The sequence below is a fragment of the Rhamphochromis longiceps genome, linkage group LG17 (assembly GCF_057381845.1).
Source record: "Rhamphochromis longiceps isolate RC_006_pf linkage group LG17, R_longiceps_female_GT1.1, whole genome shotgun sequence".
Classification (NCBI taxonomy): domain Eukaryota; kingdom Metazoa; phylum Chordata; class Actinopteri; order Cichliformes; family Cichlidae; genus Rhamphochromis; species Rhamphochromis longiceps.
Genome location: NC_140573.1, coordinates 31,347,488 through 31,363,747, shown reverse-complemented (window position 1 = coordinate 31,363,747; position 16,260 = coordinate 31,347,488). Strand labels below are relative to the sequence as shown.

General features: G+C 40.1%; 1 protein-coding gene across 1 annotated transcript in view; it reads left to right on the top strand.

Moving 5' to 3' along the window:
- exoc4 (exocyst complex component 4) overlaps positions 1 to 16,260 on the top strand; it is a 165,236-nt gene that overhangs the window by 93,397 nt on the left and 55,579 nt on the right. The window contains exons 12-13 of the mRNA XM_085386021.1: positions 5,163 to 5,265; positions 8,087 to 8,203. Coding sequence (XP_085242147.1) covers positions 5,163 to 5,265; positions 8,087 to 8,203 — 220 coding nt within the window. The remainder of the gene's footprint in view (positions 1 to 5,162; positions 5,266 to 8,086; positions 8,204 to 16,260) is intronic.

Sequence of the window (16,260 nt, the reverse complement as noted above, 5' to 3'; positions counted from 1 at the left end):
ACCAGCCTTCCTCTCCGGGCAGTGAAATCAGAATTCACCATAGCCGATAGGTTCGTGCCTGAGGGGAATTCAGGGAGATTTAAAAATGCTGAGTCCCTAATCGATCTCAGCACACTCTTATTCTGCTGTCTTTCTTAAATCTCTGTCTTTATCCCATTTCTCTTTCAGCATCATTACTCTGCTGCTGCAGATAGAGATAGATGATGGGATCCCAGCCCTTTCCATTTAAAGATGCATTTGTTACCTTAGGTTTAGTTTCTAGTGGGAGATGAATTCAAAACTGCTCTAAAAACATTTTTTGTCCTTGTCTCTTCTCATTTGTTTTACCTATCTAAAAAAATATTCCAACCTTAGCTTTCTCCGAATGATCACAAAGCCATTGGGATACAGTAAATTCACAGTTTCATGTTAGCATAAATATATTATGCCTGTCAGGAATGTTATTTCTTAACATGATTACACATGGGGCATGACACCTAGAATTATCCAGCTCTAGACCCTAGGCTCTGACATCTGTTTTCTAATGACAGATAATTACATGATGTCAAGTACAATCATCTACAGTGGCTGCTAAGAAACTGTACTTAATGTGCAAGTGTGCAGCCATGTTGGATCCAGAGTGAAATACAGAGTTTAACAAACACTGAATTTGAATGAAAGTCTGGGTATGTTTTTATTGTTTGGGGCTTGTATTGTCCGCATGCCGTGTTTTGGAAGGGTATGAGTGATGGAGTCTTGGCATCTGTGTGAAGATATGTGTGTGTGGGATCTGCTGCCTCTGAAGCCACTCTGTCTGTCGTTTAGAAGAGAAACTGGATTCATTTTATGTTTTGTGTCTGCCTGGTCACTGCTTCTATTGCACCCGTGGTGAAGGAATAGCTGTTTTGGAGAGATTGCTTCAACCTAAATGTAGCAATATGGAGTCAAGTAATACTTAACTTTTTTTTAAAAAAAATACATTACTTTGGTTGTACATTTTATTAGTGATAAATACTAAATCGTTTGATTGACAATCAGAAGGATTGCTGTGAACCATCATCTTAAATGATTTAACAGGGTTATTTTTTTATGATCGTGATCAGAGATTATTTAAGTATTTGGTGAAATCCCATCAAAATGTGTCAACAGTAGAATTCAATAGTGAAAGAGCATTTCCACCCACACAATGTGAAGAGAACTCAGGGGAATGGGACTAAACAAACAACTGTATAGTCTTTAAAAAAAAAAAAGACACTTATCAGTGAGACTAATCAGAAAATAGGCTTCAATTTGCGAGGGGGTATATAATGATTGGACTCTGGGGCAATTGTTTCCCGTGTTCCAGAGTGATGTGTGGATCAGGGTAAAATGAGAGGCAGATGAAGTGATGGACCTATCATGCCTGGTGCGTAGTGAACAACCCTGTGGGGGCGGTGTTATGACCTGAGGTGGCTTCAGTTGGTCAGTCAAGGTTCAGAAACGTTATGTTGCCAAAGAAGGAAGTCAGCTGACTCCCTGAATGTACTGAATGACCAGGTTTTTCTGTCAGTGGATTGCTTTTCTTTCCGGGCATAGTCCGAGATGACAGTGTCAGGATTCATTGGGCTACAATAGTGAAAGAATGCTTCAGGGAGCATGAGACATCATTTTCACACATGGACTGGCCACTGCAGAGTCCAGATCTTAACCCCACTGATAATCTTCAAGATGTGCTAAAGGAGACTTTATACAGTGGCCCGACTCTCCGGTCATTAGTAAAAGAGCTTGGAGAAAAATGAACGTAAAAATAAAGTTAACAGCAACTCCTTACATGTATTGCTTTATGATATTATCCTTTTGGAAGATCCGACTGTGTTATCGTGGTGTCTTTAAGCCGTTTGAGTAGTGACATTAAGCACTATATGTGTCGTTTGTGGGTTACAGGGACTCACTCTGAAATCCTGCTGTCCCTTCAGTGATTCATTTCCTTTGTTGGGCTGTGTTGCTGTTTTTTGCCAGTCGGTGTGTCAGTGACTGTCATATTATTTTTAGGGCAGCTGGAAAAAAGGTGTGTGTGTGTGTGTGTGTGCGTGTGTGTGTGTGTGTGTGTGTGTGTGTGTGTGTCTGTGCGAGTAGATAAGCAGATTATTTAAGGTTATTAAGATTTCACACACAGGGGTGAATCTACACGGCATTATTGCTGCTGTGTCTCTCCACTGCTTCCACAGCGGCTCCTTAGCGACTTGGCTGACACCTCTGCTGTGTACACCTGCCATATGGTTGACTGGTGTATTTTGTTGTCACCTCTCAATGAAACTGACATTGTTAACATCACATTGGGCCCAATTATAACAGCATCATCAGCTAAATGGGCAGTGTTACTGAAGTCTGGTGGCATTAAACGCATCTTATTAATGAGTAATTTAAAAAAAAAAAATTCTGTTAATTGGAAGCCAGTTAAGAAAGCATTTTATGTATTTGCCCACTGGTAACTTTACTAGTATGATTTTTTTATGAGGTAAGTTAGACTGGTATGCAGGTCTAAATGCACATTTATTTCTGTAGAAATAAGAGAGCCTTAAGGATGTTGGCTGCTTTTATGAAACAGTACTACTTTGCCCTTTAAAGCGTGTCTGAAATATGCTTTGGCTACTTAATATAGCGAGACAAGACTTGTTCAGGGGAATAGAAAACTTTTTTTCCACCATTAATGCAGAGAGAATTCAAACCAGACAAGTTGAGAATCTATCAGACCAAGTCATTTTCTGTTGTATAGTGCTGTAGCTCATGATAACAGGTGAAAATGGTAGGTTAGACAAGTGTAAAAGCAAGCTCAGATGTAGCCTTGAGAGATCATATTAAGCTAGCTGTCATTCTTCAGTGAGAGGACAGTCTGTCTCCCCATGTTTCTGTTTGAGATTTTGCTCGCAGTGTCTACAAATGGGCTTCTACACGCTGCAGAGAAGAGTACTTTCTGAGTTTTTAGGCAAGTTAATGGCTTTTAGATGGGTATGTTTGTGAGGGCTTGCATGTGTGTTTTAACTTCTATGCTGTCATTTGTTATCACCATCATCAGCATCATTAGAAGTATCTCTACGGTATGCCATGCCACCAGCAAGGCAGACGTTTGGAAGATGTGGTTGTAATGATAATAAGCTGGGAGAGATTTTCTTTTAGGATCCATTTGGAAGTCACAGCTCGTCTGTGCTTTTCCCTGTGTTATTTATCCATTTACATTTTAACCAGGCTCACTACTCTATATTCCAAATGATCTCTCTGAAGCCACTCAAAAACATTTTGTTTAATGTGTGTTGTCTTGCTCACTGAACATGTGCTCTTTGGGCTGTATAAGCACTGTGGGCCCCAACAGTGCTTTTAGCCAAGCTACCTTTGCTAAACTTCCTCGTATCACCCATGGGCTCTGTATCCCGGGGAATGGGCCCGCGGCTCGGTGCCAGATGGCTGTCTGGATACACAAAGCCGTTTTACTGCCTCGTCCCTGCTACATTACTCAAACATTATCACCCCTGCCTACAAAAATCCATCTGTGCTCACACACCAACTTATAGATTCATCATCTTGGCACTTGTATTGAAACAATGACAATATTGACAGTGTGCGAGGGATCGCAGAACAACACGATGCACGTTCAACCTGGCAACTTTTATCCTGTGATCAATTTCTGGAAATGAAGTTGTCAACAACAGGAAAAAAACCACACACACACACGTATGTATGTATGTATATATGTGTGTGTGTGTGTGTGTGTGTGTGTGTGTGTGTGTGTGTGTGTGTGTGTGTGTGTGTGTATTTATATATATCTTGGCTCCATGGTTTTGCAAGCTTGACGGTTTTAATGAGGCCACAGAAGTTGTGGTGAGTTTCAGTGGGAATCAATGGAGGATTTAGAATAGGTTTAGGTTTCTTGCTCACCCTGTCTCTCTTGCCTACTCTGACACACAAGGATGCACGCACATACAGAAACACACTGGCTCAGCTCTTGCTGACTAATTGGGTACAGTTGCTGAGTAGTGTGATCCCACGGCTTGTGCTCATCGTGTGCTTTTTGAGATTTGTTTTTATTTGTGGGCATTTTTGTGTGCGTGCATGTCTGTCTCTCTCTCTCTCTCTCTCTCTGTGTGTGTGTGTGTGTGTGTGTGTGTGTGTGTGTGTGTGTGTGTGTGTGTGTGTGTGTGTGTGTGTGTGTGTGTGTGTGTTTATGCAAGCTTTAGGTAATCAATCATCCACCTTCACTGATCTATATTCCAGCATAGACTAAGTGTCACTAGTTGTCTGCAATGCTACAGCCTGTGGGCCCTAACTTCCACTTCGCATTACTAAAGCACAGAGACAGGTTACCAGGCAATGGTGTAGCCGTCTTTTTTTTTTACAAATGGTTATGTCCAGCTGAATCTCCAATTGGAGTTATCTTCACAGCCTCAGACCTGTATTATGTTCATCTCCTGTCTTCACTTTTTCAAGATCTTCCCACATAAAGCATTTCGTTTTTCCTTGTCTTTACACACTCTCTGTTTCTCTGTTCTGGAAGTTGAGGTCATACATTAACTGTCTTATAGGTCAAAGAATTCTGTTGTGAGGAGTTTGATTTATTTGTGCATTTATATGTGCTGAGCGGTTGAGAAGGCACTTACTCTTGCATGGTTTGCCCTGTGGTGTGTGTGTGAGACAAGGCCAGTGACCAGTGATTCTTTGACAAACGAGGTGTGTATGTGCCTCTACAAACCCATATATAACTGTCTGACCCTATCTGACCAAGCAGACACCAGCGTTTGGGAAGAATTCTGAGAGCATACACTCTGCAGCTGTGATTGGTTCATATTAATAACTCTGTAAAGCTCTGGTGTTTTATTTTATACTTTCCATTGTGTTTCTCTGTACACATCCACTATTGCAAACACACAGCTGAGAGTTAGCTAGTCTAACTGAAGTTTGCCCTAATGGCTCTAAGGAGCTCCACTGGAGCCTTTAAGCTTTATTGCCCTACTGAAAGGCATCTTGAGGGGCATTTAAAGCTTTCCAAAATTTGCTTCTATGGCAGACCTTACTCCTTGAATTGATGCTGGATCCAGTGATACAGTGTTATTGTGTTGCTGGTGTCAAGCCTGTATACTTCAACATGAGCCACTACTCACAGGTGTTTTTCTGATGTCTTAAAATCTGTATGTTTTTCCTTTTCTTTTCAGATTCATTAAGGAAATAGAGATGAACATGGGGCCAGGTCAAGCCAAGCAGTGCCAGCTTCGAGCTTTCCTCACTTACTACATTAATGATCTGTTCCTTAACCAGGTTAGTATAATGACAAATTGATGGATTTTATGAATTCTCACAGAGTGCGATATCAGCAGTCAGTGCAGCGCTTTAGTGAAACACCAGCTTTCCCAGAAATCAATCCCTCACATTAAGAAACCGCAGCTACGCTTCATTGTAACTTCTTCCACTGCAGTCAACATCTGCTGTGGTTACTAATGAACTAAAAAAAATTCAGGTAGTGTTTAAAAAAACAAAACAAAACTCGACCTAATTTAAATTTAGCTGTTATCCCTTTCAGTATTGTCTACTTGTACAATTATGCACTTAATCTGCTGTGTCAGCATTTCCATGTCAAAGTCCTTTGGTTTCAACACCATTCTGGACAGAAAGACCACAGCGAAACAAAACACATATTCTCAGTTTTCTCTGTGAGAAGAAGCACAATGGCACAACAACCAAATTTACATCTTTAACATTTTTTTTTTGTTGCTTTTTATAGACACTTAGAGACTCAAACTCTTTTAAATGCTGGATTTTTAAAAAATGTATTGTAGATGCTATTGTATTTATATATCTCCTCTCACTGAACACTGATTTTTTTTATACTGCATTCACTTAGTGTAAACTTGTGAATACAAATAAACACAAATAAATTTGACTTAGTGTAGTTTAATTGATTTATTTTTCGTACTGTAAATTGGGTGGATTTAGCAGTATTGCCTGTTTTTAAAAGAATAAAGTAAACTACTTTTTTGTTTTATTTGGATTGACATAAAATACCAATAGACCAATAGGATTTGTTGGAATAAGAAAACACACATCACTGCAAAGGTTCTTAAGATACCTTGAAGAGAAATCAAGGTTTTTGGGTTTGGGGGGGAAAGCTACAATATTTATAGAAAGATTTATTATTTTATGTAATTATTTCAGGCATATTTAAGTATAATTTTGTTATTTTTTATATTTTTTATATTTACAGTTGCTTAGATATTGCTAGATAGTCTGTGGTAATAAACTTTTTATAACATTGTATATGTATAATAGAGTAAACAATACACATATATCTTGACATCTTACATCACATGTTGATTTCCTGCCCTAATTTTTAGTTTCACTTTAACATTTTGTAAATACATAAACATACATTCCCAGAAATTTTTAATATAATGTAACTGAAGCTGCTCATATTTTTGAAACTTGCACATTTCTAGTAGTTTGGATTGTTCATTGTTGTTAAATGACTAATGCTTGCTTACAGAGTGTGTGTTTAACTTTTTTAAGGCTATTCAAAAGTTCAAAATGCTGCTGTGTCTTCGCTCTAGCTTGCCTCATTAGCTGATAACCTTTAAAACTCTGCAGTGAAGAGGGGGAGGGAGCAAGACGCTCACAACATTGTTTGCACCGGGCCTTTATTTCTCTCCCATTTAGATATTGAAATGTAGGCATATTTCTATACTTTGACTTTTTTTCATCCCCGTTTCACAGTGGTTTCCTCAGATGCTAAATTTGCAGTCTTTTCACAACACTAGAACTGCATCACGCATAGGTTACCCACAAGGCCTTATTTCTTAAGAATAAAAGCTCACTTCACCTGCGATTTTAGCTTCTTACATCAGGAAACCACAAGCAGTGTTCGTGTGAATGAAAGGAAGCTCAACGGGAAGAATCGGAGCCAAACCTGATGTTTTGAAGCATGGACTTTCAGGGCCTAGTCATGTTCAAAACGAAATGGCATAGTACTAGAGACCACTGTTGCGTTTGAATTTCAAGGTCTTAGCTCAGTAGAATGAGGTGTGCTAATGCAACTACACGTTATTTTCCAAGTATATGTGGCCATAGATAGAACATAGATCTCTCCCTGTTTGCAGGTTCATGTATTTTAAACAGAAGAGTTTCCTGCACAAATTAAATCTATTCTGCATCAATCTGTGTTTTATTTGTTTGGTTTAAAACTGCTTTAGCGGGCAGCACGGTGGTTAGCACTGTTGCCGCACAGCAAGAAGGTCCTGAGTTCAATTCCAACATCAGGCCGGGGTCTTTCTGTGCGGAGTTTGCATGTTCTCCCTGTGTTTGCGTGGGTTCCCTCCGGGTACTCCGGCTTCCTCCCACCGTCCAAAGACATGCAGCTCGTGGGGATAGGTTAATTGGATAATCCAAATTGTCACTAGGTGTGAATGTGCGAATGAATGTGAGTGCGAATGGTTGTCTGTCCCTGTGTGTTGGCCCTGCGACAGACTGGCGACCTGTCCAGGGTGTACCCTGCCTCTCGCCCTATGACAGCTGGGATGGGCTCCAGCGCTCCCCGCGACCCTGAAAAGGATAAGCGGAAACGAATGGATGGATGGAAAACTGCTTTAGCACAAATGGAATTGTAATTCTGCCTCATGGAAACATTTGTCTCTCAGTTTCTTAGATTTTCTTTTCACTTTTAAGTTACCTACATGATATGCTGTTTTCAAGCTGCGATCTATTTTCCCAGCTATTTTCATTTATTGCATCTTTTGCCAAGTCAAGCGAAGCCAGCTTTATTCATAAAGCACTTTAAAACAGCAAGTACTGACCAAAGTGCTTAACATTAAGAACAGAATAAAAATGCAAAACCATTAATACAAAAACAATTCAAAACAAGTAAAAATCAACTCTCATACTGTGGCTAATGAAAAGAGGTAGGTTTTACGAAATTACTTAAAAATGGATTGTGAAGAAGTCCTTCTCTGGAAGCAAGGTTTTGGAGGAAGTTGATCATTTACTTGATTACTGATTACCTCACTCCATGGAATGGCATGGAAAACAGATCTTCATTCATTTCCCCTGTAAATATATTATTTGACGCAAACTTTTGTCAATCAACCATTAGGTACGGACAGAGATTAATAAGGAAATCGAGGCAGTTAGCAAGGCAGCTGATCCTCTGAAGATTCTTGCCAATGCTGATACCATGAAGGTTCTCGGTGTCCAGAGACCCCTACTGCAGGTAAGAGACACTCACCATATTCCAATCAACAATTAAATGCTTGGTAATAGCGTTCAACACTTGTAAATGTACTGATACTATGTATGTAATGGAAACAAACGTGGAGAGTATTGCCAACACAACTCACACAACTCAACGTCACAAATTGTGTCCTTAAAAATTATCATCAGGTTAAATCAACAATCTTCTCAGTGTAAAGTGGACACCTGAACACTCATGGACTGGACAATGATTGTGCAAAGGGTGACTACCTACAGTTGCAAAGAAATCATTTGATATGTTTCATAAATACCTAAAAGAAGAAAAGTATTTGTGTGTTATTAGTTCAAACAGATTGTTTATAATTATCACTTCAATGAGGAAAAGCCTGGTAATTCCATAGGGTTTCCAAACTTTTTACTGCAATTATCTACCAGCTTTGATCAGGTTTGTCAGCACTTTTGCTTTATCTGGATACTCTGAAGTGCATTGGACTTTTTTGGTGTTAAAAACCTCACAAACCTGTGTGCACCCACAATATGCGAATAGCACATGTCTGGATGCATGCAGCTGTTTACGTACATTCACCTCACTGTTTTCTGTGAACTGTTTCTTGGTTTAGGTTTTTAGACAGACAGATTCAGAATCCCTTCTCCCTCACTTTCTCTCTCAGATCATTATGATCAGCCTGCCAACTATTTCACAGGATCATAATTAACGCTGAAATCGTGCTTGATCTTTTTGGAGCTGTTTCTAAGTGGTGGTTACAGTGTGTGACACACGTGCACATATATGTCGTAGCTCTTATATGTGTCTTTCATGGGCCTTTTTCTGCAAAAAACAAATTTTTGATAATAATGGCTGACCTTCTGAGGGTTTTGTGGCTGAAATTCAGTGTGTCCATGACACACACACACCACATGACTGTGACACTTCATGGCCGCTGTAGCAGAGAAGAAAAATGGCTTCACTTTTTAGATGTTTCTTCATGTTGTGCCTATGTGTGCAAGTGCAGCTTTCTCTTTAGGTGTCCTAGTAATTATTTCCTGTTCAACAGTCAGGGCCCGTGCACATGCATGCACATAGTTGTTTTGTTATTGTCCTGATCTTGTGATATCTACCTTGCTTTATTTTGTTGATTCGATTTTACAAACTATCGAATCAACTCATTGTGACTTGCTAAAACACTGGCTCACGTGGCTGATTTTTGGCAGTCTTTTTAATTCAAAACAGGTTCGTGGCAGGTTGAGGATTATAACAATGCCAAAGTCAAGATTCAGACAGTTGGCAAGATTTGTCTCAGCTGTCAGATTCTCAATGTTTAGTGGGTATGGCTGTCTGTGTCTCCAGTATTGTAAAAATGTATGTTTTGCATGCACGCTTTATTTTTTGCATATCGGTCTATAATATGAATGTTTGTATGTAAGTGTGTGTTTGTCCACGCAGTTGTCAAGGAAGACAGTGTCCCAGTTTGTTTTTGCTGTGGGTGTTTGTGCGGCAGACCTTGGATATGAGTTGTCAGCTCGTGTGTACGCGTATGAGTGCGTGTTTTGCTGTGTGTGTTTGTTTCTGTCAGAGCCTTACTGTCTGCGCGCTTGGTTTTCTCACTGGGAGGGAACAGCGGTGGCAGTTCATTACAGAGAGAGAGACCGTGGGCGTTTGGAGTTCAGCGGGGTTTGTTTACGGCTCGGGCCCCTCCTTAACGAGGAGTTCAGCATCTTGCTAATTATGCTGCTGTGGCTAATGAGCCTTTCTGCTGATAGTGGGGAGTGCAATAAAACACTCCTTTTGTTTGGGCTTTTTGCCTTTTTTAATTGGGCTGAATAAAAGACCCTTCCCTGCTTCTTCTCTTGTGATTCACATTCTAGGGTCAGGATGGCATTTGTGTGTTTATGGTAAGTTTTTCATGTGTGTTTTGGTAGCAGTTGTGTATGTTTTGCTACCTGTGTGTGATTTTGTTTTTGGCCTCCAATTTGAGAGCCATCCTACTGCTTTCTTTGATGGCCTTCATCCACATGGCCACTGTTATGACAGACTGCGCTCTCTCTTTCACAGTGTGGAGTTTTTCTATTCACTTAGTTGTCATGAGAGCTTTTGATAATGGAGTTTGACAGAGTTCATCCAGAGAATATATACTAAAATAGTTTTTGAACTGGTTCTGCGTAAAGTACTTTGTCAGGAACTTCTATCTAATCATATTGTGAGTCTCTGTGCTTGCACTAGTTAATTAAAGATTAATCAGACGTGTCTTTGTGTCTACATATCCATGGTGTTGGTGGACACATATGTACTTTATGTGCCCCTTTTAAGTCCCCTACTATTTTCTGTGCCAGATGCTATCAGAAAGAAAGAAAGACACACACTGGAATCACAACCAGCATGGTTAGAGGAGGGGGAATAGCCCAGCATCGCTACACAACATTAAACACCCTCTCTTATACACCTTGGCTGCAGCCGCATACAGCAAACCATAGGGGAGCACATTTTATAGATGCATCTGCTCTCTGCAACCACTGAAGCAAAAATTTATGTGCGCAATAGTTTGAATTGGAAGAAGATATTAGCACTTGGGGTTTGGGGTTTTGTATGGTGCAGAATTTCATTGAGGTAAGAGCCTAGCGGCACGCGTACATAGACCATTGGTCACTTTTAAAAACCTGTGTATACACAATAAGGCATAATTATTGTGTAATCTTTGTGTTTCATATATATACACATATACAGCAAGACAATATGTATGCTATCCTATCCTTCTGACCCTCTGTGATACAATATGTGGTGGGGTTACCCATGGTCTTTTTTTTCATTGCTCCCTCACATATCATGGGTAGAATATTTATGAATGCATTTCCATGACATTAACTTTTGGAGTGGATCATAGTTATTAAATATATTTATGTTTTATGAATTATTTGACCTTTTGTTAGTGATATCTCTGCAGGAGAAACAGACAGAGTGACTTTGTGGAAAGGCTGCACAAGAGTCAAGGTGAATATCACAGCTTATGTTTGCTTAAGCAGCCTTTAATAAGCAATAGACATTCAGTCTAGGCATAGGTTAATAAGTTATAATGATAGGGGCAATGGTTTTCCTATCACTAGGTACCAGCGGTGTCAAATACTGTTTTTATATATCATGTATATGTATTCATCAAATTGATATGATTAAGAGGTGACACTGGCTGTATATTGTCCACTAGGAGCATGAGATAAGGGCTTTCTAGGGCTGTATATAGCTCAGTGGGAAAGGCTAATGTCCATTCATGCATCTGTGTGATAGCATAGCCTGGGCTGATAAGTCTCCAGAAGAGAGTTAATGTTTAAAAAGAAAAAAAAACAAGAGCAAGGCAGCCAAGCTACCGATGTCTGCCTGTTTACAAATTCTTTCAGTTTTTCTGGTTACTTTCTTTCTTGCCTTGTCTTTGTTGCTCTCAGCCACTCATTTATTGTCACCATAGTTATTCCCATTTCATTCTTGTTTTTCTTTCCTTTTTGCAGGATCTAAACAGCAACTGTAAAGCAACACACAAACATACACGCCGGTAGCCGCAGCAGTGTGATGCTATCTGTCCAGAGTGTTGCCACTGATTGATTCATTTAATTAGAGTTAGATCGAGGGAAAGGAGTATAGACGGAGGGAGAGATGGGGAATAGAATAGAAGAGCAAAACAGGATAGGGAGGGTATGGTCACTCTGCTGGATAGCTGTGGAGATTGGCTCCATTAATCTTGGTAGAACCCCCCTAGTGTCCCCTTTACACACTCACTTTGTGACGTCCTAACATACAAGAATACACAGTGCGCACATGCGGGGACACACAACTGCAATAAGACCAACCCACCAGAACACATTTCCCAGGCCCTGAAGACCGTGATGTCGAGCCACCTGGCTGGCCACTTGGTGCGCTTGTGTTTCTTAGTGGGTCTGTGAGTGCAGATGAATTGTTTGTATTGAGCTTGTTTACTTCATTAGTCAAGACCACATCAGAGCCATAATTACAGTACACATCAGCCCTCTCTTTCCAGCTAAGTATCATTCAGCTTGGTCCCCAGTGTCTGCGCACAATAGCCGCTAACTAGTCCTTTTGTATCTGCATGTTAATGGCGTAATTGTCTGTGCATTTGTTATTCATATGTGCACCTATTTGCATGTTTTGGGTGTTTGTCTACAAACATAACTTGTTCTTGAGCCAGATGAAGACTGATTTCATTCACTCGCTATCAGCTGCCAGAGCACTCATGGTATTGCGGATGTGTTCAGCGGCCAATGGACTGCTAATGATGTTGACCTTTTAGATTTCATATTTACATGTAGCTTTGTGAGAGAGAGAAGGTTGGAAGCAGGCACGCATGCAGACACATACACGTGTTAATTGTGCATGCACACACGCTTCCACCTCCAGTAACTGTAATGACACTGACCTTTTTATTTGCGATTATGTGTGTAGGCAATGTTTATTTGTGGAGGGTTGATCGCTTCTTGTTGATTGGCTCCCTGCTTTCCACCTCACCCCCAACCCCAATCACGCCCTTGCGCACACACATAGACAGTGGAGATGATGGTGCTGGTGGTGGTGGGATTCTCTTTATTAAGGAGACTCTCAGCTCCCCGTTCCCATCAACAGACACAGCAATCACAACACAATACACCTGTTAGCTGCATCAGCCGTGCCCTGTGATTGTGGCACAAGTGGAGGTGGGAGGTAACAGGAAGGGGGGTATTAGGGTAGTTAGTATACACACATGAACAGTAGACACACACACTCATTTACTGCCTCAGCACACTGGGAGATGAACAAACACAACCATCTTCACCAGAAACAAAACCATCAGACAGTCCCACATTTATTAGTAAAAGGTTTGTCAGGGGAAAATGCTCAACAACCATTTTTATTTGACCAAAATCGGCATTTTCACAGAGAAATAAATAATATAAATGCTTTCCCATTTCCCAACATTTTCTCCTGACTGTTGCTTGGAACCCTCTGCTACATTATCTGTCATGAAAGCGATTGTGGCCAAGCATCCGGTTGACAGTTTTACAGCTATTAAGAATTATCGAGAAATAAAGCACCTTACCATTCTTACCCACAGCACTTTTGTCTTTGCTTAAAATTAGTCCCTTCAATCTTTTTTTTTTCCTCCTCGACCAAGAGACACAAAGTTGTAATCACTAAGTCTACATGGTGCTCTCTAGAGATTGTGTGATCTTATGTTCTCATCTTGGTAGTAGCACCTTCAGTCTATCTTTAATATTTAATTAGTGCAGAAGTTTATTTTTATTTTTCCACAAAATGAACACTATGACTTCCTTCTGAGTTTGTTCACCTCAAAGGCTTATTTCTCTTCTTCCTCCTTCCTCACTGCTGAAGGTCTAACAATACCTGCCACCCACCTTTGTCTGGTTATCTCACACCAAACACATGTACTCCTGAGGCTCACACCCAGCTGCCCTGGGCCAATAACCTGCCACTGCCATTGATATGTGACACAGCTGTACTTTTTTTTGGTAGTATTTTTTTAAAATATATTTTCGCACAACTATAATAGTTATATATTATTAAAAAGAATTGTGTGGTGTATTAGAGAGAGCCTTTAAATAAGCCAAGAAAACACCTTGAACAGCCCTGGGTGGTGCATGTTCACACCACGCATTGCTTCCACAGAGTTTCTGTGTGTAACAAGACATAATCTTTGCCTTTGGACTGAGTCAGTTACAGAAGGAGAAGTTAAAATGTCAGCTCAACCACAGACATGCCCTCTGGTTTTAAAGAAAACAGGCTGAAGGCTCCTGATAGAAGGTTTTGCTTGAATTTTTAATCTGCAAATGAAAATCTTTGTGTTTTGTGAGTATTGTTTATGTTTTTACATGTAGACCTAATGCTTAACACAGAAAACACATGCATTCCCCCAACATAAAGCATTCAACTGCATTATAAAATATAAATTTCATTCACCGACATGTAAATCAAGTTGTTGTGATAAATAATTCATGGTATTTGCCAATATGTGAGAAGGTAGTTGGGGGAACCAAAACACACACACCAAAAAACTGGGGGATTATGGGGTGATTACTAGAATGGAGTTTGGGGTCACAGTGGAGATTCAAATGGCACATTTGAACTCCAGAGTGATTCCCAGGATTAGTATGTGCAGAAGCTCCATATTTTACCCCGCATTTGTGTTTGTGTGTGGGCGTAAATAGGGTGTGTGTAGTGTAGAAGCCCATCTGTAATCATTCAAGTGTGATATTGCTCCTCATCTCTCAATTAAAACACTTGCGAAGCTTAATGCATGTTTGTATTAAAAGTCATGATTGTGGTGGTGGTGGAGGAAAAGATGCATTCTTTTAATACCTCAATTTGTCCACCCGCAGGTTGTGTACAAGCATTTATTTTATAGTAACTTATTACGCCTTACTGTGGCCATCATAGTTATATCCGTTAGTTTCCATTTCTCATTTTAAAAATATCCAGCCTCACATAAATATGTGATTAGATTTTCATAATTTTGATGATGAGCTGATTTTACCAACGGTTCTACAATGTTGGCATTTCATTCGATGGCACTCAAAACTACATCTGTTTTGCCATTTTCAAAGATTTCATCTGGAGTAACTGAGTGTTCGTTATGTTACCGTTTTAGATGAAAGGTAAACACAATTATGTTTACTCAAAGGTTATGAAAAGATTCAGGCTGAATAAGCGAAATGAGTTGTGGAAAGAGATCAGTCAACCTCAAAGCTGCTTTCAAAACTTCATAAAGAATTTGCAGAATATTTGCTTTTGAAAAAGCTGTGACATCAATAAAAAACAATGCATTTCACACCATTTTTATCTCCCAAGTACATCTTATGTTTCTCAGTTCTCTCAAAATCTTCCAGATTAGTTAGTTTCTCTGTTTTGCTTTATATACAGTCCATTAGAGGACTGATTGCTTGTACTTAATTATAATTGATGGAGGGAGTTCATGTGTGTTTGTATAATCGTCAGAAATAGACAGTTTTCACAGTTTTTGGCAGTGGTGTGAAAAACAAAAAGACGCCATGATTCAGCAGGATGATACTTATCCCTCCTATGAAAGCAGCCAGAGTATAGTAATTTTTCACAGAGTCCAGGGACAACTTTCTTTTTCACATGTTTTTATGTGTATATGATAAGTGGGAAGTATATACAAAATGTTTGAAGTCCTTGAATGTTGGCATTGTAAAGCAATTTTTTTATGTAACAAGCAACAGTAAATCACAAAGGTGGTCTTCTTGGTATGATTTAAGCTGCTCTCTTTAGTGGTCGCCATGGCAGATCCTCTGCCTCCATCACAGCCTATCCCTAGCATAATCTTCAGTCACAACCCTCTAGCACCCCTGTACATATCTTCTCCTTTTCTCACGCTGTCCTCTCATATACGTTCTCCTCTTCCTTTGTCTCTGGCCAAAAGTAGCACACCGTCACCGTTTCCACCGTCACTCTGTTGGCTAACAACACCAGTGGGCCCTGACCTTTTCATTATGGAAATCTTGTTTTATATTATTCGCTTGTTTGGTTTGGCCACAAATATGTGGCAAATGCCCTTCCTGGCCATTTATCCAGGCTTAGGACTGGCACTAGAGGTACACTGGCTTGTGGCACAAACTAATTTAAAAAAAAGACGTTATTCACACACCTGGCATTGTGCCCCTGTTTAAGCTTGACTTTTTAAGCTTAAACAAACTCAATTACAAACTACACACTCATTTACATGCATACACATTAGAAGCAGCACGTGTTGCAGTTAAGCAGGCACAACCATGAGACCCATCCGGTGTGTGTCAGGGGAGTCTTCAGAGACTGGCTCTCCTGTGACGTTGATGAATGATCTGTCAAGACAATGTCCCACTCATGCCCAGTTCTTCTTTACCCAGGAGAGGAGAACAGCCTTTGTTGGGGGAAAGGGGGGCAGCCAGGGGTTATCTTTCTATGTGTCCCATTTGGTGTGTGGGTGTGTGTGTGGTTGGATGGATGGATGCACGTGCTGCTGAGGTTGTGTTATTTTATCAATCCGTGGTCAGACATGAATGGGATGGGAGAGGCATTACACGAGT